The sequence below is a fragment of the Phodopus roborovskii genome, unplaced genomic scaffold, assembly GCF_943737965.1.
Source record: "Phodopus roborovskii unplaced genomic scaffold, PHOROB, whole genome shotgun sequence".
Taxonomy (NCBI): Eukaryota; Metazoa; Chordata; class Mammalia; order Rodentia; family Cricetidae; genus Phodopus; species Phodopus roborovskii.
Genome location: NW_026125052.1, coordinates 14,829,577 through 14,856,633, shown reverse-complemented (window position 1 = coordinate 14,856,633; position 27,057 = coordinate 14,829,577). Strand labels below are relative to the sequence as shown.

At 43.0% G+C, this 27,057-nt stretch overlaps 1 protein-coding gene across 1 annotated transcript; it reads left to right on the top strand.

Moving 5' to 3' along the window:
- The first annotated feature begins 11,002 nt into the window (after positions 1 to 11,002).
- Positions 11,003 to 19,537, top strand: Krt20 (keratin 20). Its single transcript, XM_051183358.1, has 8 exons — positions 11,003 to 11,463; positions 13,586 to 13,668; positions 15,740 to 15,896; positions 16,238 to 16,399; positions 16,571 to 16,696; positions 17,646 to 17,866; positions 18,482 to 18,519; positions 19,288 to 19,537. The coding sequence occupies exons 1-8, from the start codon at positions 11,053 to 11,055 to the stop codon at positions 19,383 to 19,385; spliced, it is 1,296 nt and encodes a 431-aa protein (XP_051039315.1). The 5' UTR covers positions 11,003 to 11,052; the 3' UTR covers positions 19,386 to 19,537.
- The last annotated feature ends 7,520 nt before the right edge of the window (positions 19,538 to 27,057 follow it).

Sequence of the window (27,057 nt, the reverse complement as noted above, 5' to 3'; positions counted from 1 at the left end):
ACATTTAAAAAAAAAAATACTATGTCAACCCAAATTCTGGTAGGATGTCGTGTTGCAAAATCACAAGTGAATACACGCTGCAGTCAGAATTGCACTTTGAGAGATTCAGGTAAATCTTTAATAAACTCTTAAATGATTTAACAAACAACAAACTCTGCAGCAAGAAACAAAATAAGTGATGGATTTGGATCAAGTTGCCCAGAAACACTGTGTCACCATTAATGTCAACACCTCAAACCCGATATCACTCTTTAATTACTACATTCTTCCCCAGCCTGGAGTTTTTCCAGACAGTTCATTTCGCAGAGATGTATTTACTTTGAGAAAGTATACCCAGCTGGCAGCCTGTGGCTCCATCAACCTAAGACTCAGCCATAAAATCCTATTATATTTCTCCCCAGGCAGTAATTATTTGACACCCCTCAACATCTGTGTCACACACAAAAGAAATTGTTCTGGGTTTGACTGCCTTTTCATTGCTCAAAATCATAGAAAACAACAAGCGATTTTTGTGGAGTCTAAGGCATCAGAAATAGTAGTTACATTGTGGGTGTTGAACGGAAGCAACTCATTGTTGAACAATATTGATAAAACAAACCTCCATTGACACTGAGTGGGTCCCCAGGAAGTATAAACCCCCTGGTTTCAAAGCTAGGAAATGTGACATGAAAATAGACAATTCACAGAAAGGGTTATTGTTACCACTGAATCTTGCTCCCCTGTGGGGTCCTAGCCTTCTCTCTACTAAACCAAACCAAATGAGGTCTTTCCTTCCAGCCCTCTGATGCCCAACTGTATCACCTGAGGACTGCTCACTTTAGTAGAGTGTAGATGATGACATTAGTTTATTACCTGGACTCCCTGGGGCTTGTAGACCCACCTGCCTCCCTCGGTTCATTATCAGGACAGCTGTTCTGTTCTTACACCCCACACTTCCTGGTCATGTTAAAAAAAAAAAAAAAAAAAAAAGATAGAGTTCTACATTTGGAACACTCTGTCTCTCCCAGTGTTGTTAATAGATCTAAGAAAGCTGACTTTTTAGCCATGTTGCATGCCTCCCCTAGGCTATTTCTTTCCCAGTCCTTGAGCTCCTGCTGGCCCTTCTTCCCTGCCAGGAACAAGGTGCAGGTCTCTGAGGGTCTGGGTAAACAAGGACCCTGTTCTCCTTCACTCTCTCTCCAAATATTAAACGTATTCATGCCTCACCCCACACCACTTCTTCGGCCTAAAGGCTTCGCTCCCTCCCTGAGTTTCCAGGGTACTTCCTTCAGCCCTTTGCTTTCTCCATGGATGCATGCCCACGGCAGTATTTCTTCCACTAACCACTCACAAAGCACTTTTGACATACTTTGTTTTTCAGAAAGCAGGGTGTTCTATCTAATGTGTACAGTTTTCCTGCTCATCTTCCTGATATATGTACATTCACAGTGCTAAGTATTTATAGAGTACACATAATTTCATGTTTACTTCCTAATATCAAGCAATAATGGTAACTAATATTACCATATGCCCCCTTCACTTCTTTGGACTTTATCTTAATCATGCTATTAAAAAAAATCTTGTAAAACAAAGTTTATACCTTTATTAAACAGAATACACAAAATATGATGCAGGATTGTGTGTGGTTAACATAAGATCATCTTTTTCAAAACCAATTGCTCTACTGAAAGAAAAGCAATGTCTACAAAGGATAGAATAGCAGGTGGACACATTAAGCATCCCAGCTGACTGACAACTCAGCTGAAGTTCTTGCTCTGGCAGACTCTCCTTGTATTTGAAACATGATGAATGAAATCATTGTTACTATTGACAGTGATAGAACATCTCTTCTTTTGAAGATTTCACTCATGCACATAATGTATCTTGGCCATATATATCACCCACTCCCTTGTGTTCCCCCAGCCCCTTCCCAATATATCTTCCACACCACTCTCAACTTCATCAAGTGTGGAAGGGGCTCTCCTTGTCAACAGGATGAATTAAAAAGTAACAACCAAACACCCCTTTATACTATTACACGAACACATCTGCCATCGTGTTCTGAAAAGCTAATAAATAATGCATCTATTCATCTCATGCAATGTTTTCAAATACATTATGCTTTGCCTTGGGACTCTTGTGGGGCCAATTGTGACTTAGAGCAGCCTAATCAATTTTGTGCTATTGTGCACACAGAAAGACTAGGTCTCCAGCATCAGAATGGAAAATAGAAGACACTGGGCTTATATTGAACTTTTATAGTGGCCCAGTAACCAATTATTTAATTGAGAATGTTGTTTCTCAGCAGGGTGGTATTTGCAAAAGAGTTTCCCTAAGTCACATAAAGAGAAAAAATCAATTTCGAGAGCAAATATTGTGTTACTTAATCTCCACTTTCCATGTTTGCATTGTTGCTACGGGGAAGTCATTAACCCATAGACGCCTCTGGCATCTCATTTGTGAGACTAGGAGGATGGGCTATGAGACTGATTTCTTCCAGATGTGAGAGCCAGTGTAGTTTCCTGCATTTAAGAAGAAATAGCATGAAAGACAAAAAAGATGTGATGAAAAATTGCCAGTTGATTACTCGTTTTAAAGAAAAAGTAGCAAATATTCATTGTTCGACGATCACAGAAGTGCATTCTAAAACTGAATTGCGGCCCATCCCTCCCTTCACATATCACTGGGTTGGCGTAGCATCCCTATTCTATGAGTGTGAGGGAGTTGCTCGCTCCTCGGACCTATACAGGGCATGTACACACCAGTTAAGTCTTTCTTCTTCCATACAAACCCCACACTGTCTTCTAATGTTAGGAAGTCTCAACTATCTGGACAGTTTGTGTATAGCTGACTCCAAATTGCATCTGCAGGCAAGAATCAAGCCCTGGATTTGGGTTAATGCCATCGGGAGGTCTTAGGATTGGCCAGGCACACCTAAAACATGAGGGTACCCTTTTCTCCTCTCCTGTTCATGGTGGGAAGAAAGAAAATATTTCCTTGGGCCCCACAGGTAGCCTGGCTGTGTGAGCATGGTCCTGAGTGGTATACTCCTGAGTGAAGGCCAACACCTGGGGCTTTCAACAGAACTAGTCCCTGAGCTACTGTGTGTTGGGTGAGCAGGTGGCAGGGAAAGGTCTGCTGTCTCCTAAAGCATCTTGTATAAATGTTCAGAGCAGCTCCTTCCTGCATCTATGCATACAATAGCCACAATAAAGACATGGTGGATAAATGACCGATAGACATAAAGGTCAATGATAATTAATTATGACTATTTGATAATTTTTGGGTAACTGTATTCAAGCCTATAGCTAGATGGCCTTCACAGTTTGCACTCAAACAACATAGATTACACATTTAGAGTACCATAATTAGCAAAATGTTCAGCTTTCAGTTAACGTAAAGGAACAGAAACACTGTAGATAGCAGTGGGGTGTATACCAATGGCATTGTCTCCGGGTAACTCGTGGCCTGTCTGTGCAAAGATCTAGCAGGAACTTGAGGAGATGGAGTGGGCTAGAATTGTGGCAATAATCAATACATGAAGGAAAAATGTGAGACTCAACCAGGTCAGAGGAAACATGCTACATGGGCCTTATTGTGCATATCCAGCTTTGTCTTCAGAGGTGAGCATTCCGCCATGGTCTTCATATAGAATGTGTCTATTGTAGATCCAGCAAGGCTCTTGACACTTTTTAACTGTAGAAATAAAGACAACATGTTCCCTTTTGTCACAGCTCCCCTCCAACCTTCCCCTCAGCCCAAGATTTTTTTAGAGAAGCCCATGATGCCAGGCAATGTGTTACCATGTTGGATCACCTGTAGAGAGCCTTGGCTATTTGAGAAGCTGAGAGGATGGAATCTAAGTGGCAATGGAGATCCCTGGCTTGTTGGATAAGCCAGCAGTGCGGGGCATCCATGGAAGAAAGCTGCAAGTGTTGAGTAAAGCAAGGTCAGGAGAAAAGTCGATGGGCTGCAAACTAAGGCCATTGGGGTACAAGAACCCACTGGAGCTCACATCAGAACAGCATGAATCACAGAAGCTTGACCTGACCTACAGTGCTACATTCTGATCTTGCTCTGGTCCTATCCATTCCTCCTTTCTGTGCCACCATCCGCCCCTCTCTTTTGGAATGGGAATGTTTTATCTGTGTCATTGTATATATACTGACAGTCTATTTTTTTTCAGAGACTCACAACCAAGAGATGGTCTTGAGCTTCACTGTAAATGTTGGCCTTCAACTTTGAATGATGCTGAAGTTGTTATAGTCACAGGGATCCCTGAAGTTGGGCAAGCTGTGTTTCACATGAAGAGGTAGTCGTGAGCCATTGGGGTATGGGAGTAGAAGTCTATGGCTTGAATTTGAAATGTTCCCCATGGAGTCTTGGCTTTGAATACTTTTCCCCTCACCCTCACCCCCGACACACACACACACACACACACACACACACACACACACACACACACACTTGCAGCTGGTGGCACTCTTTTGGAAGGTTCTGAGAAGTCAACCCTAACTGGCAGATGGAGGTCCCTAGGGGTGATTCATTTGCCTCACCCCTGCTTCCTGGTTTGCCATGAGGCACATAGCACCCTTCACCACATCCTACCAGCAAGAACTGGGATGCTCCTCCATGCCTTTGAGAACATGGTGGACTGAGACTTTCTGAAATCAAGATCCCAAAATAATCCTCATTCCCTAAAGTGGCTCCTAACAACCACAGCAAAAGTAACTAAAACAGTGGGGTACTCTCCACACTAAGACCATTTCATCTCTTTCCAGAGTGTGTGTGTTTCACCTCCCAATTTGTGTACTTTTTTCTTATTATTTTAATAACTCACTGAATCCACAATTTTCATTTTTAAATGTGGAGCTCCCACACTCGGGACTTTCTGAGCACCCCATGGTTTATTTGCAAGTGAAGATGTGAACAAAATTATAAACTCAATGTAAGTACATACCCACTCTTACCTTTTCTAAGGAGACTCTGTTCATCCTTTCCTGAACATTCAAAGACTTTTGGGGGGAAAAAATCATCTTCCTTTACCTCCTCAGCTCTCATCTGTTTTAATACAGTCTTGGGGATTTTTGTTTGTTAGTTATTATTATATTGCAGTAGTCTCCTTTGTCCATAGTCTTCAATAAATGCCTGGGAATACAGACACCATACCATCTCTACTATAGATATTGAATACACACTATTTCCTGTAGTTGAGGGGGAAGTCACACAGCAGCAGAGTTCACCTGTCCCTCCATGTTTGGTCATTGCTATAACCTTACTTCTGTACTTTGGGTCCATTATTAAGTAAACTTAGAATTCCCTGCACAAATACTGCAGAATTGCACAGTTACTGAGTAGTTTAGGAGGATGTGCATTGTGGGCATCCTGGACAGAAATGGTTCCCAGGAGGATGGGAGCACGGCCCACAGTAAAACTTCCACTTGCTTATTTCTAGAAACTCTCCATTTAATGTTTTCTGACTACACTAAGTGAGTCTGTGAAAAGGAAGGATTTTGTTTTTCAGTTGTTTGTGTTTTATTTGTTATTATTGTGAATGTAGGTATAAATGTATAGCACACACTTTTTTAACTTGTTTCATTTAGTCTGTGAATGGAGATGTCATTTTGTAAATATGTTTCTCTTATTAGTTAATGAATAAAGCACTGTTGGCAAATAGGGAAGCAAGACAAGTGGGACTAGGAGAGGTGATTCTGGGAAAGGTAGGACAGAGTCACCATGTGATCCCGGGAGGAGAGGACAGGAGTCTGGCTTTCTCAGTAAGATAAGACCATGTAGAAATACATGTATTTGTGGGTTAATACACAAGACAGAGCTAGCCTATAAGAAATCAGCCCTGGTTAACATAAATAGACTTTGCCTCAAAAAGAAAACATAATAATAGATAACTAAAATGGTTTAATATAACCATAGTCAACTTCCACACATTTCCATAAACAAAGGTCATGTGTGCATTGTTGTGAATGGCTGTCATCCCAACCAAGCAAATGCCATCCTGGGGAGTTAAGGAATTCCTTCTTGCAAAAGCATCACCCCAGGTAACCCCTCATGTAGGGGTGGAGAAGATTATAAGACCCTCACCTGAGTGGATACTTCCTACCACTCTGCCTTATAATTGTTCCTGCTTCAGGGAAGGGCTAGAATTTTTAAGGTAGGGAAGACTAGGGAACTCAGGGGCAGGGTGAAATTTCACCTATGAAGTGGTGGGGAAGCCATTATCCCTGAAGGGTAAAGGCTTTCCAAGTATGGTCCGTTAGGAGGAGGAGCACCCACACCCTTGTAAGTAACCCCTCCCATGCCCTTTACAGAAGCCTGATAAACTCATTGGTTCTCCCAAAATAAACTTTAGTGAAATTATTGCCTGGATTTGTTGCTGGTACCTTAGGAGAATGGATGGACGTTGCTTAGAGAATTTTAGCAACATGGAAGCACATGTGTGCATATATATTTGGAGGCCAGAGGTTGATGTCAAGTGTCTTCTTTAATCAGTCTCTACCTTATTTTTTGAAACAGGGTCTCTCATTGAACCTGGATCTCATCAATTTGGCTAGGCTAGCTGGCCAATGAATGCTAACGATCTTCCCGTCTCCACCACCCACCATTTTGTGTTTATAGATACAATGCCAGCCTTTGAACATGAGGGCTAGGAATCTAAACTAAGACCCTCATCTTTGCCAGGGAAGCACTTTACCAGACTAAGACATCTCCCTAGCCCTTGCTGTATCTCTGTATAGCATCTTCTCTTGTGCTTGGTTTCATCTTATGTTGTTTTGTTTATCATGGCTCTAAGAGAGCAATAGGAGGTGTGTGTGTGTGTGTGTGTGTGTGTGTGTGTGTGTATTGCTGTGTTGGTTAATTTTTTCAACTTGACACAAGGTAGAATCATCTGAGAAAAGAGAAAATGCCTCCATCAGATTTCCTGTAGGGAAGTCCATGGGGCAATTTCTTGAATAATGATTGATATAGGAGGACCCGGACTATTGGAGATGGTGCTATCCCTAGATAGGTGCAAGTGCATTGTATAAAAAGGCAAGCTGAGCTATCCATAAGGAGCAAGCCAGTAGGCAGCATTTCTTCGTGGGCCCTGCCTCTCTGTTCCTGCTTGAGCCCCTGCCCTGACTCCCTCATCGGCTGTGCTCAGGACAAATATGTCAAATAACGACCTCCCCCAAGCTGCTTGTAGTCATGGTATTTATCACAGCAATAAAAAGTAAACTTAGACAACAGCATAAGCTCTGTGTGTGTGTGTGTGTGTGTGTGTGTGCGTGTGTGTGTGTGCGTGTGTGTGTGTCTACCATTTATGCCATGAGCCATAAAGCCTTGGTGCATAGCAGGCTAGAGCATCCAGGTTTATGTAATTACACCCCCCCAATATTCAAACAACAAGGAAATCACCTTACAGCATATTTCTCATAACATAGCCCTGTTGTTAGGTGACTCATGGTTGTATATTATATTCTCCCTCTGATAATCCCACAGCACTGAGATAACATATCCACAAAGTTCTCAAGTCATAGTTGAGCAGAAGCACCAGATAATGGGAAGCCAATGCCAGAGGTGCAGAACCAACTCTGTAAAAGACAACACTAGAAGTTTATGTTCACTCCATTGAGCACCTCCCACCCAGCACCTAGTTTCAAGAAAGAATCTACAGTCAGTTTCTTCATTTCTTCTCCCTCCCCCATGTCCTGATCCCCAGAAGGCAACCTCTCTAGAACCTGCACAATCTATGTCTACATATCTGAGCCGCAATAGCTTGTCCTTGCTGTGGAAAAAACGAAAGTAGAAAGTCCTCTGAGAGCTGTAATAGTGCTCCAAACCACTGTCCAAATGTGATGTTAATCATTAACACTCAGTTCAGCTGTCTCCGAGGTCAAAATGCATCTCAATTACATGCAGGAAGTTGTAGTCCAGAATCTATGTGCAGATACAGTAATCAAACAGCCTGGAATAGCAAGGATTTTAAATTTGTGCCTGTGTGCATGAATAAGGGGCAATAGGGTCTTATTCGGTCTCTGATATTGTTGAAAGAAATGAATTCCTATGAAACAGTAGCTTGATTTCTGTAGTCACTTCATAATCTAGAATCACCTGCCAAAGAGTAAATTAAGTACTGTGAAATAACAGGTGGGATAATGTACAAAGTTATTTCTTCAGACAACTAAAACTGAGCTGTTTAACTCTGACTTAAATATAACTCAGTCCAACCACAATAATAATTATGCTAAAGAAGAGAATACAAATTATAATGTTTGACAACTGTTTATATTCCTTCCTTTGACAAAGATGTGTTAATCAGCCTTCTGCTACTGTGACAAATGCCTGAGGTAAATGGTGAAGAGGAAACGTTTATCTTGGTTCATGATTTCAGAGGTTTCATGTAAAGTCAGCTGGCACCAGTGGTTTGGGCTTGCTGTGACACAGTGCATCATGGCAGGAGCCTGGTAGAGTCACCATTCCCAGCATGGCGGCCAGGGAGTAAAGAGAGGCAGAAAGAGCAGGAGCCAAACACCCCTTCCACAAACATACCCCTGGTGGCATGCCTTCCTTCCACTCCTAATGGTGCTAATACCTCCCAGCAGCACCTCAGACCAGGGACCAAGCCTTCAACACAGGGGCCATTGGAGGACGCCTAACTATGAAGCTCAGTGCTGCTTTCAAACATCGTCAGCGTGTGTTCTAGTTCATGAAACTCAATGAAGACTCACCTCAAATTCTGCACAATTTTAATGATGCAGTTTCCCAATGGCTTTAACCAAACAGCTTTCTCTCCTACCTCATTAATCAACACCAAGCACTACATTTATTTACACACGTGTATACACACACACACACACACAGTCTTTGTCTCTAAAAGTTAACTAATGCAAATTTCATCTATGACAGCTATTAATAAATTGATCTATTACCCTAACAAACACCAAGAGCTGCTTGCTGCATGTTCAGCCATTAGTAGTGAACACTTGAGGAAGATTGGCTGACCGACATGTGAATAGGTAACAATACACCAGCTTCCATATACCATATACTACACATATGCCATAAAGTCCCTAAAGCAAGGCTAACTTGGTCAGCTTTTACTTTATACAACTTATAATTGAGTTAATCTATAAGCAATTTGTAACTTGAGGGTATGCTACCTAAAAGAGACAATACAATCTTACTGTAATTTAGAACATTATTAGGAAAAGTAACATAAGCAGATTGCTAATGTGCTTCCCTTTTGTGTGTGCATGTGCTTGCTCGCTTTAATGGTACTCGGATCTCCAATCAAGTAAGGGTTAAGATGAGAATGGGCGTGTTTTCCGTGACTTTCCCAATCACTTCTAATTAATTTGACTTAAAGATGTGGCATAAATGCTTCCAAAGAGGAGATTTTTCAGTCAGGAGACTGAAATGGAGTCTGTGAGGAAACTCGTTCCTCAACACTCAGTGTTCACCGCCAGTTCTCTGCTGGTGAGACGGTGCCCCATATGTGTGAATGCAGGAAGCGGCAAATCCTCCTGCACAGAAACAGGTTCGGGCTCTGGAAGGAATGTTTCTATTCAAACAAATCAATAGATGGAGTGGCCAAGGTTCATAACAATTACCCTCTTGTATCAGTGGCCTCTGGAAAGTTAGGTATGAGTACCTGTGGCCACCTGCAACCTTCCTTCTCAGGAAACCACTGAATGTAGGAATCCACAAGGAGTAGCTAGCTTCCGCTGCTGGAATCCATCAGGGATCCCGGTGGCTGCTGCGACAGAGTCAGGGTGGTAGGAGCAGAGAGCATCTCATGGTAGTATCTAGCTGGTCTCAGACAGGAGGCAGGCTCCTGTATGTAACATGCCAACTATAAAAAACTGGTTTCTTGGTGATTTAAATTTTTAAAAGCATTTTTTTCAACCATTAGACGCAAGTATATAAAAGATATTTGTAAGACTTGTATAATGGAGTTTGGTTTTGTTTTAAGGAAGGAAAAACTCTCAGGAGGAATCTCAAGGCTCCTGCCCTAGCCTAGGAGTTCCTGGCAGCTGAGGGCTGCTGGGAGCCAAGAAAGGGGTTGGATTTCTTTGGAGGTGTGGCCTCTGATAGATTGTCCACACCCCAGTACACCCATAAGCACACAGGCAGCACTAATTAGACTCATGAGTTATTTTTTTAAAGAGGGGGGAATATGAAGTTGGATGGGAAATGTGTTGGGGGGGTCTTTTGGGGTAGTTGGAGAGACAAGTCAGGGTAGATGTTATCAAGATATATTGTATTCGTATATGAAACTTTCTAAAAATACCATTTAAAGTATTTTAACTTCAAAATCAACACCTATACTCATTTACATATTCACCATATTCAGTTCTCAAACTCTGTGTGTGTGTAGGAGTATATTCATTTGCTCACATACCAGGCTGAGGTCAAACTTGCAGTAATCCTCTGTCTGTTTCCCAAGTGCTGGAATTACAAGTGTGCACCAGGGCACCCAGCCTCATACAAGATATTTCAATAAACTGAAAATATAAGTTCTAAACAAGGATAAACTTAAAAGCAAATTTAAAAAAAAACAGAGCATAAAACGGAGGTTCTGAAAAGCAATTCATCATTGAAACAAGCCATTGTCTGTTCTTACCAGTGTGACTTATCATTGTGTTCCCACAGCTGTCTTGTTCAAGACCTGAATTATTCATATAGATTGTAAATATTCTTTATTTGTATATGGAGGATGAAAGAGAAAAAAAAGCCACCCAGGGCAGGTGCAAGACTTGAAAGAACACCCCTTCCTCATTCTTTTTGATACCTGCCTTTATTAAAAAGAAATCACCAACACCCCCACCCCGTGCCCACGCCCCCAGAAAAGCCTTTAAGGAGCACCTCTGGTGGTCATTTCTGGAATGGGATGAAACATATTGCTTTACAAAAGAGGGGGAGGTAGAAAAGTGGACTGTGCCATTCCTGAGGTGACATGGCAGCAGAGGAGGAGTGTCTCTCCTGAACTCTATAAAAGGTCAGCTCTCCAGCACCAGGAGACAGACAGGCTGTGCTCCAACTCCAGGCTACCGGTGTTGCCTCCCAGGATCCCAGATGGAGTTCAGTCGTCGAAGTTTTCACAGAAGTCTGAGTTCCTCCTCACAAGGCCCAGCACTCAGCATGAGTAGCTCCGTGTATAGGAAAGGGGGTGCGCAGCGCCTGGTGGCTGCACCCAGCGTCTATGGTGGGGCTGGAGGCCACGGCACCCGCATCTCTGTCTCCAAATCTGTAGTGAGCTATGCCAGTGATCTCTCCAGCGGAGGGGACCTGTTTGCTGGCAATGAGAAACTAGCAATGCAGAATCTCAACGACCGGTTGGCAAGCTACCTAGAAAAAGTGCGGTCCCTGGAGCAGTCCAACTCCAGACTTGAAGCCCAAATCAGGCAGTGGTATGAAACCAACGCGCCTAGCACCATCCGGGACTACAGTCCCTACTACGCACAAATCAAAGAGCTGCAAAATCAGGTAAGTCATGAGACCCGCGTTTTCTCTGTTACTGTTTAGTCCTATACCAGATTAAGGCAGGGGTGGGCATAGGCTAGGTGAATTCAAACACATGGAGCAAATTAGGTTGAATTTTATAACTGAAAAAAATAAAAATGTATTTTATTGTGTGGCATTAGTGTAAACAGGATGAATTTAACCCACCTAATTACATATAAAATGTGATAATCTTATCATCCAAAATTACAGTCTATGTCGTTGTCGTGGCTTACAATGGCAGGACTTCATGGAGATTAATCTTATTTTTAAAAGTACTCCAAGGGTTTCTGTGTGAGTTTCTCACTAGTCCACCAACTTTGAAGACTCAGATCAATTTAAAGAGATTTTTTTTCTTTTTTCATCTATATAAACATTACAATTCAAATGTCATCCTGCTGTGGGTATAAATAATAAAAGGGTCCAAAGTGGAGACCGAATGATGGGTGGATGATGGGTGGTTGGGTGGATGGAAGGAACAGCTTTTGGATACAAGATCTCCCTGTATATCCCAAGCTAGTCTGGACTCACCACTTTCCTGCCTCTATCTCCTCGGCACTGGGATTAGCCGCCATGCACAGTTCTGATAAGTGGATTCTTTTAAATGTCCTGTTTAATTATCTGCTGACCATCATCAAGCATTTTATAAAGCACTTCTGCAATAATAAAATGTTCTATTGCCCCCAATTCAAATTTATTACAATCATATCACAATCTGTTCCTGTGTCATCCAAGATAGGTGGGGTTCTCTCTCTCTTTCTAATTTTTTTTTTTATAAACCCAGTGGAGTAAAAGTGGGAGACTTTGCTCCTGGCTGGCAATGTCAAGCACAGCACACACCATTTGCTTTGCTGCAGCGTTCTTATCTAGTCAAGGGAAGTGTCCCTTTCTGGTTTACTTCTATTTAAAATGATTACCCCTTTTAGAGCAAAGGCCATTGACTTCCCCGTGGGCCTCTCCTCTGGAGCTGTATTATAGGTACCAGCGCAGCCTGATTCAGATTAGGAAGCTAAGGTGATTACATCACCTTCTACAGGGCTTTCCTTCAGGCTTTCTCTGAAATTGTTCTCTAGCACCTGCTCTCAAGGTTGATGCTTCTGAATTGACTCAGGGATTACCCACAATACCTTGGGGCAGCCATTAGTACCTACTAGCTGGAAGCCTCTCAAGGGACCTCTTTCCAGGAACAGCTACCAAAAGAGATGTGTCATTCTAATGTCTTCTAGAAGTAGACTTCCAGTCTACTTTCGTCTTAAAGAATACAGTGCTTGTCTTGCAAGCACAAGAGCCTGAGTTCTATCCCCAGAACTCAGGTTTAGAAAAAGTGGGAGAATGATGGATAATGTGTTCTTGTGATCCCAAAGTTGGACAAGTAGATCCCTGGGGCTTGCTAGTCAGCCACTCTGACCTACTTGATGAGTTCCAAGACAATGAGAGACCCTGACCCTCCCCACAAAAAAATGTGGACAGCACCCAAGGAGTGGCATACAAGATTGCCTGTACATTTGAACAGAGAGAGAGAGAGAGAGAGAGAGGTACCCAGGGTGTGTCCATCCTTCCATCCTAGTGCCTAATTTTCATTCACTCACTATTTCATAGGCACTTAGCTGGGTACTGAGTATCACACATAGAGGAATGTGTGGGTAAATAAAATGCTGTAGATAGAGACAGGCATGGAACAAGGCAGCTGTCACTCAAAGAGGTAAACGTAGGAAGGCTGTACAGAGCCGCAGAAGCTGGGGTACATCCACTGCTAGAACTGGGGGATATCATTGAAGCCCCCTTGAGGCCGTGGTGTCTGCGCTGAGAGGTGAAGACATTAAAGCTCACCGGGTAAGAAGGGCTAGCAGCGATGGTCCAGGCATGAACATCATCACAGACAAGGCACTTCATAAGGTTCAGTGATGTTCACAAGAAAATGGGTCAGACCAAGAGTCCTGTTTTAACTCTATTGCAGCAATACCATGTCACTATTCCGCTTACTTGCTCTCACATTCTTGAAGTGGACATCACTTTTGATGTAATTACAGTTGTCTCTGAGGACAAATAAAATAATTTTAAACTCCTGCCCTAATGAAAATGTCATTCTTTCTCTTATGTTTTCCAGATTAGGGACGCTCAAATACAAAATGCCCGATGTGTCCTGCAAATTGACAATGCAAAACTGGCTGCAGAGGACTTCAGATTGAAGTAGGTTCTCTAAATCACAGTGAATATATAGAGGTGTGTGTGTGTGTGTGTGTGTGTGTGTGTGTGCGCGCGCGCGCGCGCACACGTGCGTGTGTGTTGATTGTCTTGTTGGTTGATATTTGAGATAGGCTCTTGCTATGTACTCCAAGATGGCCCCAAAGTCAGCATCTTCCTTATTCAGAATTACAGGTGTTTGCCACCACACCCAGCATCATGGTAAATTTTTCTGAAAAACAGTAGTTTTATTCTCATTTATTCAGCCTATACATGTGTATGTGAGAAAGGGAAGGGGAGAGAGAGGAAAAGGGGGAGGGGAGGGACAGAGAGATGGGGAAGCCACAGCACAAGTGTGGCAGTCAGAGAACATTTGCAGGTCTCTCCATCACATCTGGATAAAATTCCAGATGTCAGATGGACAGTAAGTGCCTTTGCCTGCTGAACCATCTCACTGGTCCTGAAAATTAATTCCATTTAGTAGCCTTTCATCACACTTGGATGTGCATATTATTGTGAGCTAGGAAACTTCCATTACATCATATCAGAATCTTGGAGCTTAAAGGCTGTTAAAAGCTATGCAATCCTGCCCAGCACTTGGGGACAGACATCACTCCCAGGATGCTAAAATTTGTTTACCCACTATTGTTTCTGAACACCTCCCAGCAATTGCTATTTTTCTGTTTGGTCAGCTCTGGTTACTAAAATCCTCTCTCTTAGTAACCCGGTTTCTGCTTCTTCGCCCACTGAACCTAATTCTACCATTCCAAGTAATAGCAAAGCAACCCAGAATTTCATTTCTGCACATGCATACTTCTGTAATGTGAGAGCCACATATCTCTAGTGGGTGAGCCTCCACAGAATCATCCCATGCAGACACTTGGCTCCCACATCACAGACAGATTCCATTGATGACTCCTGTACCTCCCAGAGGGGCTAGTGTTTTACCATCTCATCCAGCCAACCAAAGACCTAAATCCAACATATGACTAATACCCTTGGAATTCTGTTCACCTTCTTGGACACACTCACATGAGCATATTCCCTCCCAACTGCAGAGCAGTAGGGTATCCTGGCCCCAGCCTGTAGGGTGTGTCCACACCAACAGCATCACAGTTTAGAAGGACAGGGTTTTGATGTTACCAGAGATGAAAAGGGAGATCAAAATGTAGGTCTGAAGGTGAAACAGTTAGATTCGTGAAGCCCAGCCCCACTTGGTCAGCAACTGTCCTGCTGTGTTATCACTCGGCTTGCTTTGATGGATTTGATTTGTGTCTTTGCTAGAAGGTTGTAGAGGGAAAGAAATGACTACAATGACTCACATTGTACGCATCTGTTTAACAAAATGATAAAAATAAATTCATCCCAGAGAAACCCTGTCTCGGAAAAAAAAAAAAAAGTTCACCCTGTAAAATTTATGTCTATGATGTTAGTTTTCTGGAGTGTTTGGAGGAGGTTATTTGTTTGATTAATTTTGGTTTTGGTTTGGAGTTTTTGGCTTTTTTGGGGGGAAGGGGACTTGGTTTGAGCTTTCCATTTTGTTTCTTGTTGGTTTGACAGTGCTGGGGATCAAGCCCAGGGCCTTATATGCAAACCCAGCTATATCCCTAGCCCCTGAGTTTATACATCAGACTGCAAGTGAACAGAGATATATAGATATAAACGTAGATACTCTTGTGTGAATGAGAGCATGTGAATGCTTGCATGTATGTCTGTGCACCATGTGTGTGCCTGGTCTCCACAAGACCAGGAGAAGACATCATTTGCCCTGGAACTGGAGTTAACAGATGGTTATGAACCACCATATGGGTGCTGGGAATTGAACCAGGGACCTCTGCAAATGCCCTTAACTACTGAGTAATCTCTCCAGTCCCACTACTGAGTAATCTCTCCAGCCCCAGTGGCAGATTATGTTACAGAGTGAATGACCTGGTTCCCAACTTCTTATTCATTTTTCACAAATGTGTGAAGGGGATTGTTCTAAAGTGCAGGAGTTGATCTATCTCACTGTATTAAATCGTCTCCTCTATAACGGCTTTAGAAGGGCTGTTACATTTGCATCTTAATTCATTCCCAGGTTTGAGACTGAAAGGGGGATGCGCATAACTGTGGAAACTGATCTCCAGGGCTTGAGCAAGGTTTTTGATGATCTGACCCTTCAAAAGACAGACTTGGAAGTTCAGATTGAAGAACTGAGCAAAGACCTGGCCCTGCTCAAAAAGGAGCATCAGGAGGTGAGAAATATGCAGGAATGTTTAGAGAATGGTGAGGCAGCTCCAGCAGTAAAAGAATAAAAATGAGAGGAGGAGAAACAGGAAGATGTGATGGCAGCTGTGGTGCTGATGGTGATGAAGACAAATGTCAAACATGACAGCACCCTAACTTTGTTGCATAAGGTTGCTCTCAGTTAAAAAACTGAAAGCAGTACGCAGACCCCAGGAAGCCTACTTCCTGATTCCTTTCATCTTTATCTCTGCCCCATAAAAGAAGTCACAAGATTTATTATGTCTATTCCTCCCAGACTGATCTGAGAATGTGTTTCAGACTAAACTCAATCAGAATATCACTCTCCTAGGAAGTCGATGTCCTTCGCCGACAGCTGGGCAACAATGTCAATGTGGAGGTGGATGCTGCCCCAGGCCTGAATCTGGGAGAGATCATGAATGAGATGAGGCAGAAATATGAAGTCTTGGCCCAGAAGAATCTTCAAGAGGCCAAAGAACAGTTTGAGAGACAGGTAATTCTAGAGCGTGAGCAGATGTGCAGCATCATTCTACTGGAGAGACCCCATGCTTTCTTTCTCTGTTTCTGCCCTTCTGTCCTTTCCTCTCCCCTCTCCTTTTCTTGCCTTCCTTCCTTCCTTCCATCCTCTTTCTTTGCTCATTCTTCTTCTTTCGTGGAATTTCAGAGTGAAGCTCTGCAGCAGCAAGTCACTGTGAATACCGAGGAGCTGAAAGGAACCGAGATCCAAGTCACGGAGCTGAGACGCACCTACCAGAACCTGGAGATAGAACTCCAGTCTCTCCTGAGCATGGTGAGCCCCTCTGGCCTCCCCTGCTGGGTCTAGTCTGTGGTGATGGGGTCCTGTGTTCTGAACTCTGGAAGCACAGATGCTGTTTAAAAAAAAAAAAAAAAAAAAGTAACCTCTCCCCTCGAAAAAAAAAAAGTAACCTCTCCCCTCGAAAAGCCAACAAGGAAACAGGCCTGACAGCTCATAATAACTACAACACAGGAAGAAGCCAAGAGGCAAGGGCAAGGAATTGTACAGATGCAGAGGGAAGAGTAGATCTTGAACATTCCACAGGGGGGGGGGGATCACATTTATCCTAGATCTTAAATCAAAGTTGAGCTTTAAGTTGGGAAAAGAGTAGAGACATTGCAGGCTAAGCAAACATCAGCCTACAGCAAGCTATGCCAACAAAACTACCAAGATGACTCTATGGCATTCTGCTTCTGGGGTCAGGGATAAAGGGACATACCAGCCTGGAGTGATGTCCGTGTAGAGGAAAGATGAGACAAATAGCTGAACTGTGGGCAACTCTTAGAGCTGATTCCCAAGAAAACAAACAAATAAACAAACACAGAAATCCCTTCTCAGTTTTGTCCGCACTTCATCAGCCAAAGAATGACGTGATCAGGCCTGGCCCCCAAGCTTTGAGGGATCTAGTCCTCCACCAACACCAGGAGTCAGATACCCAAACCTGACCAACAGGCATGACCTCCTCCCAAGGGAGTAAATGCTGATCATGTGGCAATATGTCACACTGACGGAACCGTAGGCCCAAAGCTCAAACAAAACAACAAAAACCCTAAAGATGGCAGACATAACAGGCTGAATGGGTCTGTCTAGATGAGAGAATGAAAGAGCTAGAAAACTGGGTAGGGCTCAAAGGCTGCAAAAAAATTCTTCCCAAAAGACGACAATTGCACTGCTTACTTCAAGTCGGCAAATAAGAAACACCCTCCTTGTCTGTCACTCTCAGAAAGAGTCTCTAGAGCGCACCCTGGAGGAAACCAAGGCTCGTTACGCCAACCAGCTGGCAGCCATCCAGGGAATGCTGAGCTCCCTGGAGGCCCAACTGATGCAGATCCGGAGTGACACGGAACGCCAGAACCAAGAGCACAATATCCTCCTGGACATAAAGACCCGGCTTGAGCAGGAGATCGCCACATACCGCCGCCTCCTGGAAGGAGAAGATGTAGGGTAAGCATCGCAGGATGTGTGTCCCTGTCTGTTTGCAACTCTCTTTCACAGTCCTTGTCAAGGCAATCCCCAAAGCACAAAAGCAATTGAACACACACACAACAGCGAGATGAAAATATACCAAATAGTATAAAACACTCCAACTATCAATAGCCTTTAAACAAGGTCTTGGGGCAGGCCTGGGTCAGAAAATGGCTCTCTGAGTGATTAGTTCTTATGTTGAATGTATAATTGGATGCATAAAATCCTTTTGAAAATCCTCACTGACTGCTCATGAGTTAAAACCAAAGACCACAGAGGCCCATGAGAGGCAATCTATAAATGAGCCTGCAAACGTAAATCCAAGGACATGAGGGGAACACAAATTTGAACTCCCATCCTAATTTTATTCTTCACCATAGATATTTCCAGGAGATGATGAGCAGATCGGTTTGACACTAGGTGCTTTCTAAGTTAAAAACTAGAACACTCCAGTGGGGAATAAGCATAGCCCAGGGAACAGAAATAGGAAAATAACATTTAACCGCCCATCAACCCAGACTTCGGGGGAAAAAAGGACAAGGAGGGAAGCTTTGATGTGGGAATAATGTTTACTTTCTGTTTCTGACAACACAGAACTACAGAGTATCACCTGAGCACTCTGGAAACTAGAGGTGAGTGCTCTACACTGGTACTCTTATTTTATATGCAGAAATCTCAGCAGCGCTCTGACAACTGTCTGCCCCTAGGGAAAAGTCCAAGGTGGAGGGTCCTAGAAAGAACCACGTTTCTATTTATTTACTTGCTTCTTTATTTATTGATTGTTTATTTAGTGGGTTCATGCGCGTGCATGTGTGTGTGTGTGCACATGTGTGTGTATGCGTGTATGCCCACGCCACACTGCACGTATGGATGTCAGAGGACAACTTCATGCATGCCACCACATCCAGCTTGCTTCTTTTTAAAAAACATGGGTTTCAGTACCAGATCTCAGATCCCCACACTTTTCTAGCAAGCACTTTACCAGCTGAGCTATCTCAGCAGCCCCAAGACATCAGGATCCTAAAAAGCTTGTACCTAATGAAATCCATCTAAGTGGGGATCTTGGGGGGACTCCCTGTGACAGGCAATTTTCTTAGCCTGTGCTATTGCTAAGATGGCCATCCTGGAAAGGAAATGTACATCTAAAATGTGGATTTCATTCAAGGATTGTCTTTTTCTATCTGAGGTGAGAAGATGAGGGATTTATAAATTTGAGGAGAGTGATACTTTGTGCTTTTTTCATAAAAACCAACTTAAGATTGTATAAGAAAAAGAATAGGTTGAGGGCTTTTTTCCCCCTAGGAAAAAGATGTAAATGAAAACAGCAGTAACTGAAAGTTGAGAGGGATAACAGGGCAGCATGGTCCTTTACCAACCTCTGACATTTAACACACACACAGATATCAAGAAAACCAGGAAGATTAAGACTGTCGTGGAGGAAGTGGTGGACGGCAAGGTCGTGTCCTCTGAAATCAAGGAGGTGGAAGAGAGTGTATAACCCGCTGCCAAGGGGAGGCTGCTCCAGCTGAAAATGAAAGAAAGTGGCCGTCAGAAAACACCATCAGCACTGTGGAGTGATTACGGTGGGATGGGATGTCTACTTATCAGTCTCTGTAATTAAATATAAATGTTCTCACCCTGCGTTGTAAATGCTTGCAAGATTAAACCCAGGGAGTACTAGAATATTTAAGCCATCATCACTGTCTTCTTCATTACAAGACACATTCATCACAGGCCCAGTCAGTTATACTGAAGCTCTCGGTTGGAGGAGTTCTAGCAAGCTACAAATAAACCTCCCAATGTTTGGGTTTTGTTTTCCTGTTTCTGAATTGCTAAGACTCCCTGTGGGGAGCCCATGTGTTCTCCTTGGAACACATGATAATCCCATTGGATTATTTTAGCAGGTCTTTGCTGCTCCCCCTTGTCTCTGCTGCCTCTGGTAACTCAGTGTAGTTCTTTGAATAATTTAAAAGAATTTCCAATCACAAATACTGAAAAGAGTAAGAACAAGGCATGCGCCTGCGCGCGCGCGCGCACACACACACACACACACACACACACACACACACACACACACACACACACGGTGATTGAAATGGGACTCAGACTGAAGGTAGAATGTGTCTTCTTTTCATAACAAACTGCTGAACTCTTTGAGCATGGCTTTATTTGGTGAATCTAGAGTATGAGATTCAGGTTTTCAGGAAACTGCTTTTATGAGACACAACCACACACCGAGAAATCCACCTTTGTAACATGTGCAGCTTAGTGGTCCCCTGTATGTTTGTCTGTGGGTTGTGCATTGACTACCATTAATCCTAGAACATGTCCATCACCCCCAAAGACAAGGCTACTACCCACTAACAGTAAGGAAACAGTGATTCCTGACACGGACGTTGGTCCCCACATGTACAAACACACATATGTTGTATACACACCCACACATGTATGCACATGTACCTACACACATGTACCCACACAAATACAAATATGCATATATACACATAGAAAATAAAGAAGCCACAAGCAAATGACACATATTCTTTTGCATTTGAATGAATATAACTGCTTAGTGTGTTGATGGGAAATTTAAATCCACCCCATACCATTTGTTTCCTTCTTAATAGATTGATCAGACTTAACATTTGTTATGAGAGTTTGCAAATAAGTATGACTTTTATTCTGATTATTATATGAAATATGGTTAAGCAGATCATTTAAAACTACCTACTATTTATTGAACACTTACTGTGGCCTAAGCAGTGACAAACATTCCATAGTCTCTCATTTCATCCTCACAATAATGTTCCAAGCTTGAAACTATCCAGTAGACGCACATGAACTTGTCAGCATATAATAACTAGAGTCTTCATACGACTGGACTTTATGAGATCATCTCCATCTTACAAGTGAGGATCATACATGAAGACATAAAATAAGTGTTTTCCCAGAATTACAATTCACAATCACAGGGAACTGCGGAACCTCAGGGACATTTGTCTAATGCCTCTTAAGTAATAAATTGCACAGTGACAAGCGAACGTGACTCACTCTTGAAGTAGGCATATGTCTTTTGCTGCCGTTCTCTGTCATTTTTTCCTCACCAAACCTAACAGCCAGCAAGGCAAACAGCTCGACAAACATATCAACAGTCACCCCCACACCTTCTTCAAACTCAAGGCTGCACTCAGCACGACTAAGTCAGGGAAGATATTCCCAGCCATGCCATTCTCCATCTTATCGATGAATTCTTATTAACCCGCCAAGACACAGTCCAGAGGGGCCTCAAGCTTTCACGGGCAAATACCAGAGACTACAAATCTGACAATTGAAAGGGAAAAGATGCAGATGCTCCAGAATTGGCCTTTATGATGTGGCAATACAATATGTTATGACAGGAAAACTGAGAATCCTAACTCGGTGTTATATCAGAAAATGGAGAGTTTTTTTTTTTCTTTTGTCTTGCGTTTTGGCCTATCTCTGTTTGGGAGGGGGTTGTTTTGTTTTGTTTTGTTTTGTTTTTTTCCAAAATAATCTTTCAAAGAAAATAAAGGGAGACCACATGCACACATAGAACCAGATGGCCAGTTCCTCCTTCCAGTTCTGCTGGTAATTGTGAAGTAAGTGTTCATCTCTGTGTCTCTTTGTACTTTGTATACAGGTTTAGAACCAGCCAGTATGGTCCTATAATAGGTACACAAGCCCAGAGGAAGCTGATCACTCTGAAACACAGGATGGCACAGTCTCAGAGTCCCTAACTAACATCAGGCCCAGTTGGCAGGGCAGAGGTGGTGCTCTCGCCTTTAATCCCAGCACTTGGGAGGCAGAAGCAGGCAGACATCTCTATGAGTGCAAGGCCAGCCTGGTCTACAGAGCGAGTGCCAGAAGAGGCTCCAAAGCCACAGAGAACTCCTGTCCTCCAAAACAAAACAAAGCATCAGGCCCAGTGACATCCCCTGCAGACCTTCTGCCCTCCCCTTACTTATTAGGGGTCAGTCTCAAATATATAACTACATCCCCCAAATAAAAGCTGTAGCATACACATCAGTTGGCCATTTTCCGTGAATCAATTCCCCTGCTAACATTTGTCTTCTCTCCTCTGAACTCATTAAAAAGTCCCTGCAATTTGTTCCTCTCCCCCACCACACTGCACCTCCAGAATCCCCCCCCACTTCCCAGAATAAGTGAGCTGTGGGGTACAAAACTCAGCCTCATCCACACCCTTGGGGATTCATGTTCATCCTAGCCCAGACGCACAATATAAAACAAGCAACCCCATTTTCTTCCCTTGCTCATGGGATTTCAACATGTAGTGCACAGCAAGCAGTGTCACGGTGAAAATGACCAGTGAATTGGAGTAAGCATGAGTCTAACTTGCAGGAGGTGAATTTGGGTCCAAATAGCACAAGCATAAATCAGGGAACTCACTGACCAAGCCACTGTGAAGATGGTGGGAGTGTGCTTAAGAAAAATCTGAAGAGTTATAAAACAGCACATAATTTTCCCCATGTTGAATATTCCCTAAGTTATGCAAAAAATGAAAGCTATATCAGACGCACATATGTGTGTGTGTATAATATTATGCACACACACACACATTTTACATGGATCAAATCCATGGCCTTATGCATGCTAGGCAGGTGCTATGCACCAATACAAGAAGATGTAATTCTCTCTCTCTCTCTCTCTCTCTCTCTCTCTCTCTCTCTCTCTCTCTCTCTCTCTCTCTCCCTCCCTCCCTCTCACTGTCTATGTCTCCCTCTCTCAGTTTCCTATGTATCCTAGGCTGACCTCCAACCTATGATCCTCCTGCCTCAGCCTCTCAAGTGCTGTTAATAGGAACACTGGTCACCACACCCAGCAGAACCTTAATTCTTGTTAGCAACTCACGGAAACCCTAGTCCTCTCCCTGTGTGCCTTAGCTCATGCAATCACTTCACCAACAAGCCCAGGATTGTTCTTTCTTGAAGCATCTCCACCTTTGTATCCATCTACATGGCTGTCAGAGACAATTACGGTCACCTCTAAAACCTCTACGACAGAAACTGATAATTACTACCAACCTCCAACCAACTGAGCTAACAGGCCTCACCTGATGAACACCGCACCCTGCCTTTAAGAACAGCCCTTGAAGAAGAACTATGGCTCTTCCCAACTTCTGAAGTTATTCCCTTCTACTTGAGTTCAGAATTAAGTGTTAGTCAAGCTTCCAGAAAGCCAAAACAATGCATTTTCACTGATGCATTTAAACAAATTATAAATAAGTTCTCTCAAACAAAACAACTCTGGTTATAGCATGGAGGTTTTTTAGCCAAACAATAGTCTGGGCTTCAGAATAAAAGATCAGTTGAACACCTGATCTCTGCTTAAGAAGCCTATGGTTCAGGGGTACACCCATGTAGAAATATTAACATGTATTTATGAAAGCTTATTTAAGTACACACAATGTACACACTTAAGAAAGTATTTAAAATACACACACAAGCATTAAAGATGGGAACCATACACTTCAACACAAAATTGGCTCCAAGTTCAAAACCACATGTCATTCTCATCACACTATTATGTGCTCATAACAGCTAAGCAGTGATCCTGCTTTGGGTGTATTCCTTTTGACTCTGTAAGCAAATAGCAGCCTCTGTTTTATTTCTACAATGGTAAAATGTAGCCCCTTAGCCTTGGGTAAGTGTTGCTTGAAGCAATAGTTAACCACAATGTCAACTCACTTATGCTTTATAATATGTCAGGACATGACGCCAGAGGACAAGATTCAAACCAAAGATACATTTGCCCATGTGTCAGCAGAATTTCACATGGTATCGCTTTTCATAAGCCATGGAAAATCATTTTGTGGGTCTTGGCACAGTGTACCCTTAGAAGTTTCAGGAAGGATGGAGCCAGAGTTCCTGGTTGGTAGTAGGAGAGAACTCCAATCCACAATTAGGGAGGTCATAGTCACCTGTGCCCTTGCTAATTTCACAGAGAGTAGCAGCAAGGTTGCCCTGTCTGCAGAACACACTGCAGACTCAAATTCTACCTCTGCCCTAAATAAGTCAATGTCCCGACCTTGAGATGGTTCAGTTGTAAAATGGAATAGAAGTACCACCATGGGAACTCTCTGAAACAATGCCTGTGACCAGTTTGCTTGGTTCAGTGTCTGGACAATAGCAAGAACATGAGAACTGATAACAATCCAAACAAGGACAAGCTCGGCCAACAAGCCGGGGTTATAGCTTGGAGGCAGTCTCGGTGAAAGGCCTCCATCTTTGGCTGCAGTTCTTGGCATTCCCAATCAACGACTTCACATTCTCCCTACAAATGAAGCTAGTGGGTTGTGGACTCTCTCATCAAACCTTGTCTGCCTGAGGTTGGTGACCATCCCTGTGCTCACAGCAAATGGATAACTTCTGCAAACCTCGTGCTTGGAAGCCCCGCTTGTTCTTTGTGACTGTGCATAGGTTGGGAAGGCAATGTGTTCCCTGCCTGTGTTCCGTATCTAAAGAGGTGAAGGAGAGTTGTAATTGTATGTCACCATGGGTTCAGCATTCCTGACCCTGAGAAAGTGATTTGAGAAGGTGAGTGATGTCAGTCTCTTTGGTCCTGGGTATTCCTTATGGAGGACTGCCATGAAGCTCAGTTGTGACTCCTGTGTCTGCCCCTAAGCCCCAGTGGGTAGCTCTAACTCCGGCTTGGTATGACTCCAGATTCAAGATTTCTCCTCTGGGGAGACTGGATAAGAGCAAACCCTATCTGGATCTCTAGGTGGCTCCAGATGCTGAACGAGGAGGAATCTAAGCTTCAGATCTGCACTCTGTCACTGTAAAGCAAGCACTGACCTTGAGCCCAACTCTGATGACAAAAAGGCCAGAGAAAGAATCTTCTCTGGTGTCAGGGCTCCCAGGAAGGGTGAAGCTGCTATTAAAGGCTCTTCTTGGGGCAGCTGTGCATCAGAGCCTTCTGGACACATGCAAAGGCTCTCATTAGGATGACAGTGACACCACCACCCTCCAACTATTGTGCTGGAGTCTGTTAACACTTCTGCATCCTGTTGCTTGTCTCTACATCAATCCTTCCTAATTCTGTAATACATATCATAGCTGAGCAGTTTGTCTTATCAAGAGAAAAGTCAATCCAATACATCTTGAATGATGCTTTTGCAAGACTCTGAGCAAATGGACCAGGCCATGGGTGATGTCCAGATGGTTGTTAGTTATGTAATCTTAAGTAAATAATAATACCAATTATGTTTAAAATGTATATAGTCACCCACACCTATATCTTCTTTATTTAGAATGGTTCTTATATTCTCACTCTCTCAAGCCAGAGTGGCAGATAGTTATTTTTCAAGTTCAAGAATAGAGTTATTTTACAATGAGGACTATAGGTAACTGGGCCACCATCTCAAGAAAGTGTATAAAAGAAACCCCTCCCCTTTGTCACCTGATCAAAGCGCCATAACCTAAATTCCTGGAGAGCTCTCCATGCACTGGAAGTACACTAATAGGTTTTCTCGAGGCATCAACGTTTTCCCTCCAAGAGTATCTTTCAGGTTAACACATGTCCCATGGGAATATTGTTTCCATGCCCCTGTATATAAGCCATATCTCTTTTTTTATTTAATTTTATATAACAAAGTCCAATTAAATGAAAACAAACATTTATACACAATATTTGGGAATTTGGGCGTCGTTCTTTCCAAACTACTTCCTGCTGGTAAGGGGCGCTGTCTTGGGGGATTCAAAGAAGATTCAGATATCCTGGCTGTAGTCTGTAGGGCTGTTTTGTCCAGCTGTTTTGAATGTAGGATCATATAAGCCATATCTCTTTCAGAGACAAAAAAAATTAACAAAGGAGATGGTATAAAAGGAATGTTAGCTTTTAGAAAATGAAGACACCAGATAAAATTTTTATTTTTCTTAGTTTTAATAACATGCAGTGTGTGTCTGCAGGGTGGTATGTACATATGATTGCAGTTGTCCACTGAAACTGGAAGTATTAGATCCTCTGGAGCTGGAATTAGACAGTTGTGAGCAACCATGTGAGTGTGGGGAATTGAACCCCAGTGCTCTGAAAGAATAACAAGTGTTCTTAAGCACTGAGTCATCACCTAACCCCTGGATAAAATTCTTAGGATCATGCTTCCCAAAGCTTTCACAGAAATGAAATAAGACAGCCTTCCATGGGTTGTTCTATGCTGCAAAACTGTACCCCTCCTCATCAGAGCAATCAACTGAAAAGGCCTCTGGCTTCTTATCATAGAGTTTTAATCATTTCTTATTTTGGACAGTTTGTTTGTTTTTGTTTTATGTTTGCTTGTTTTTGCTTTTTGTGTATATTGGTAATAGTGAAAAGACCTTAATGACACACAATCCGTCCAGTCAACACTTTTATTCCAAAATTCCCAAGGACAGTGCTGTTGAAGGAATAGCAGTCAACGTTCAGCCAAAAGCCCCAGTGTCGTGGTTTTAATAAGGACAATTCTGATGTAACTCTAATGTTCAACTTCCAAACAGCACTTTGCCATGTTTAACTGTCCTGCTTCCCAAAGACAGAAAAACAAGAATCGTGAAGCATCCTAACAGCATTTTTTTTAAGAATTTTGAAAACCAAAATTCTAGTACCTACCCAGAAAATGTATTTGTTTCCCACCTTCCACTAATGCATGCCTCATCTGCCTCTGAAACTGTTTCTACAGAAAGAACTGCAAGCCTGCTTGGCTGGGTTACATTGTGTTTCCAAAGAAAGTAGACAAAGAGGAGGGAAGAGCTTCGGGAAGCATGAGGCTTCCCAAGGGTTCCTTTGTAACCCATCTGCTATTTTCCTGGTGTCTGGGAGACACTGGCAGTGCTGAGGATACAGGCAAGGAGACAGTTGAGGGTGACAGATCCCTAAGGACAGTGTAACTGCCGCACCCAGCCTTCTTACTTGTGTGACAGAAGTCTACTGGAAATGGTTATTCAATTATAGCTATCTCAGTGAATTTTCATGATGCATAAATCACATCCTCGCTGAGCTGGCCACCTGGGGTGGGGGTGGGCATCCTCGTTGGAATGCAGAGTGAACTCTTGAACTGCAACACCCACCTCACAGCCTATAAAGACAAGACGTGACCTTCTGGTATACCAGCACTGGGCCTCTCTGGGGTCACCACCTCGCCAAGCTCCCTCTCT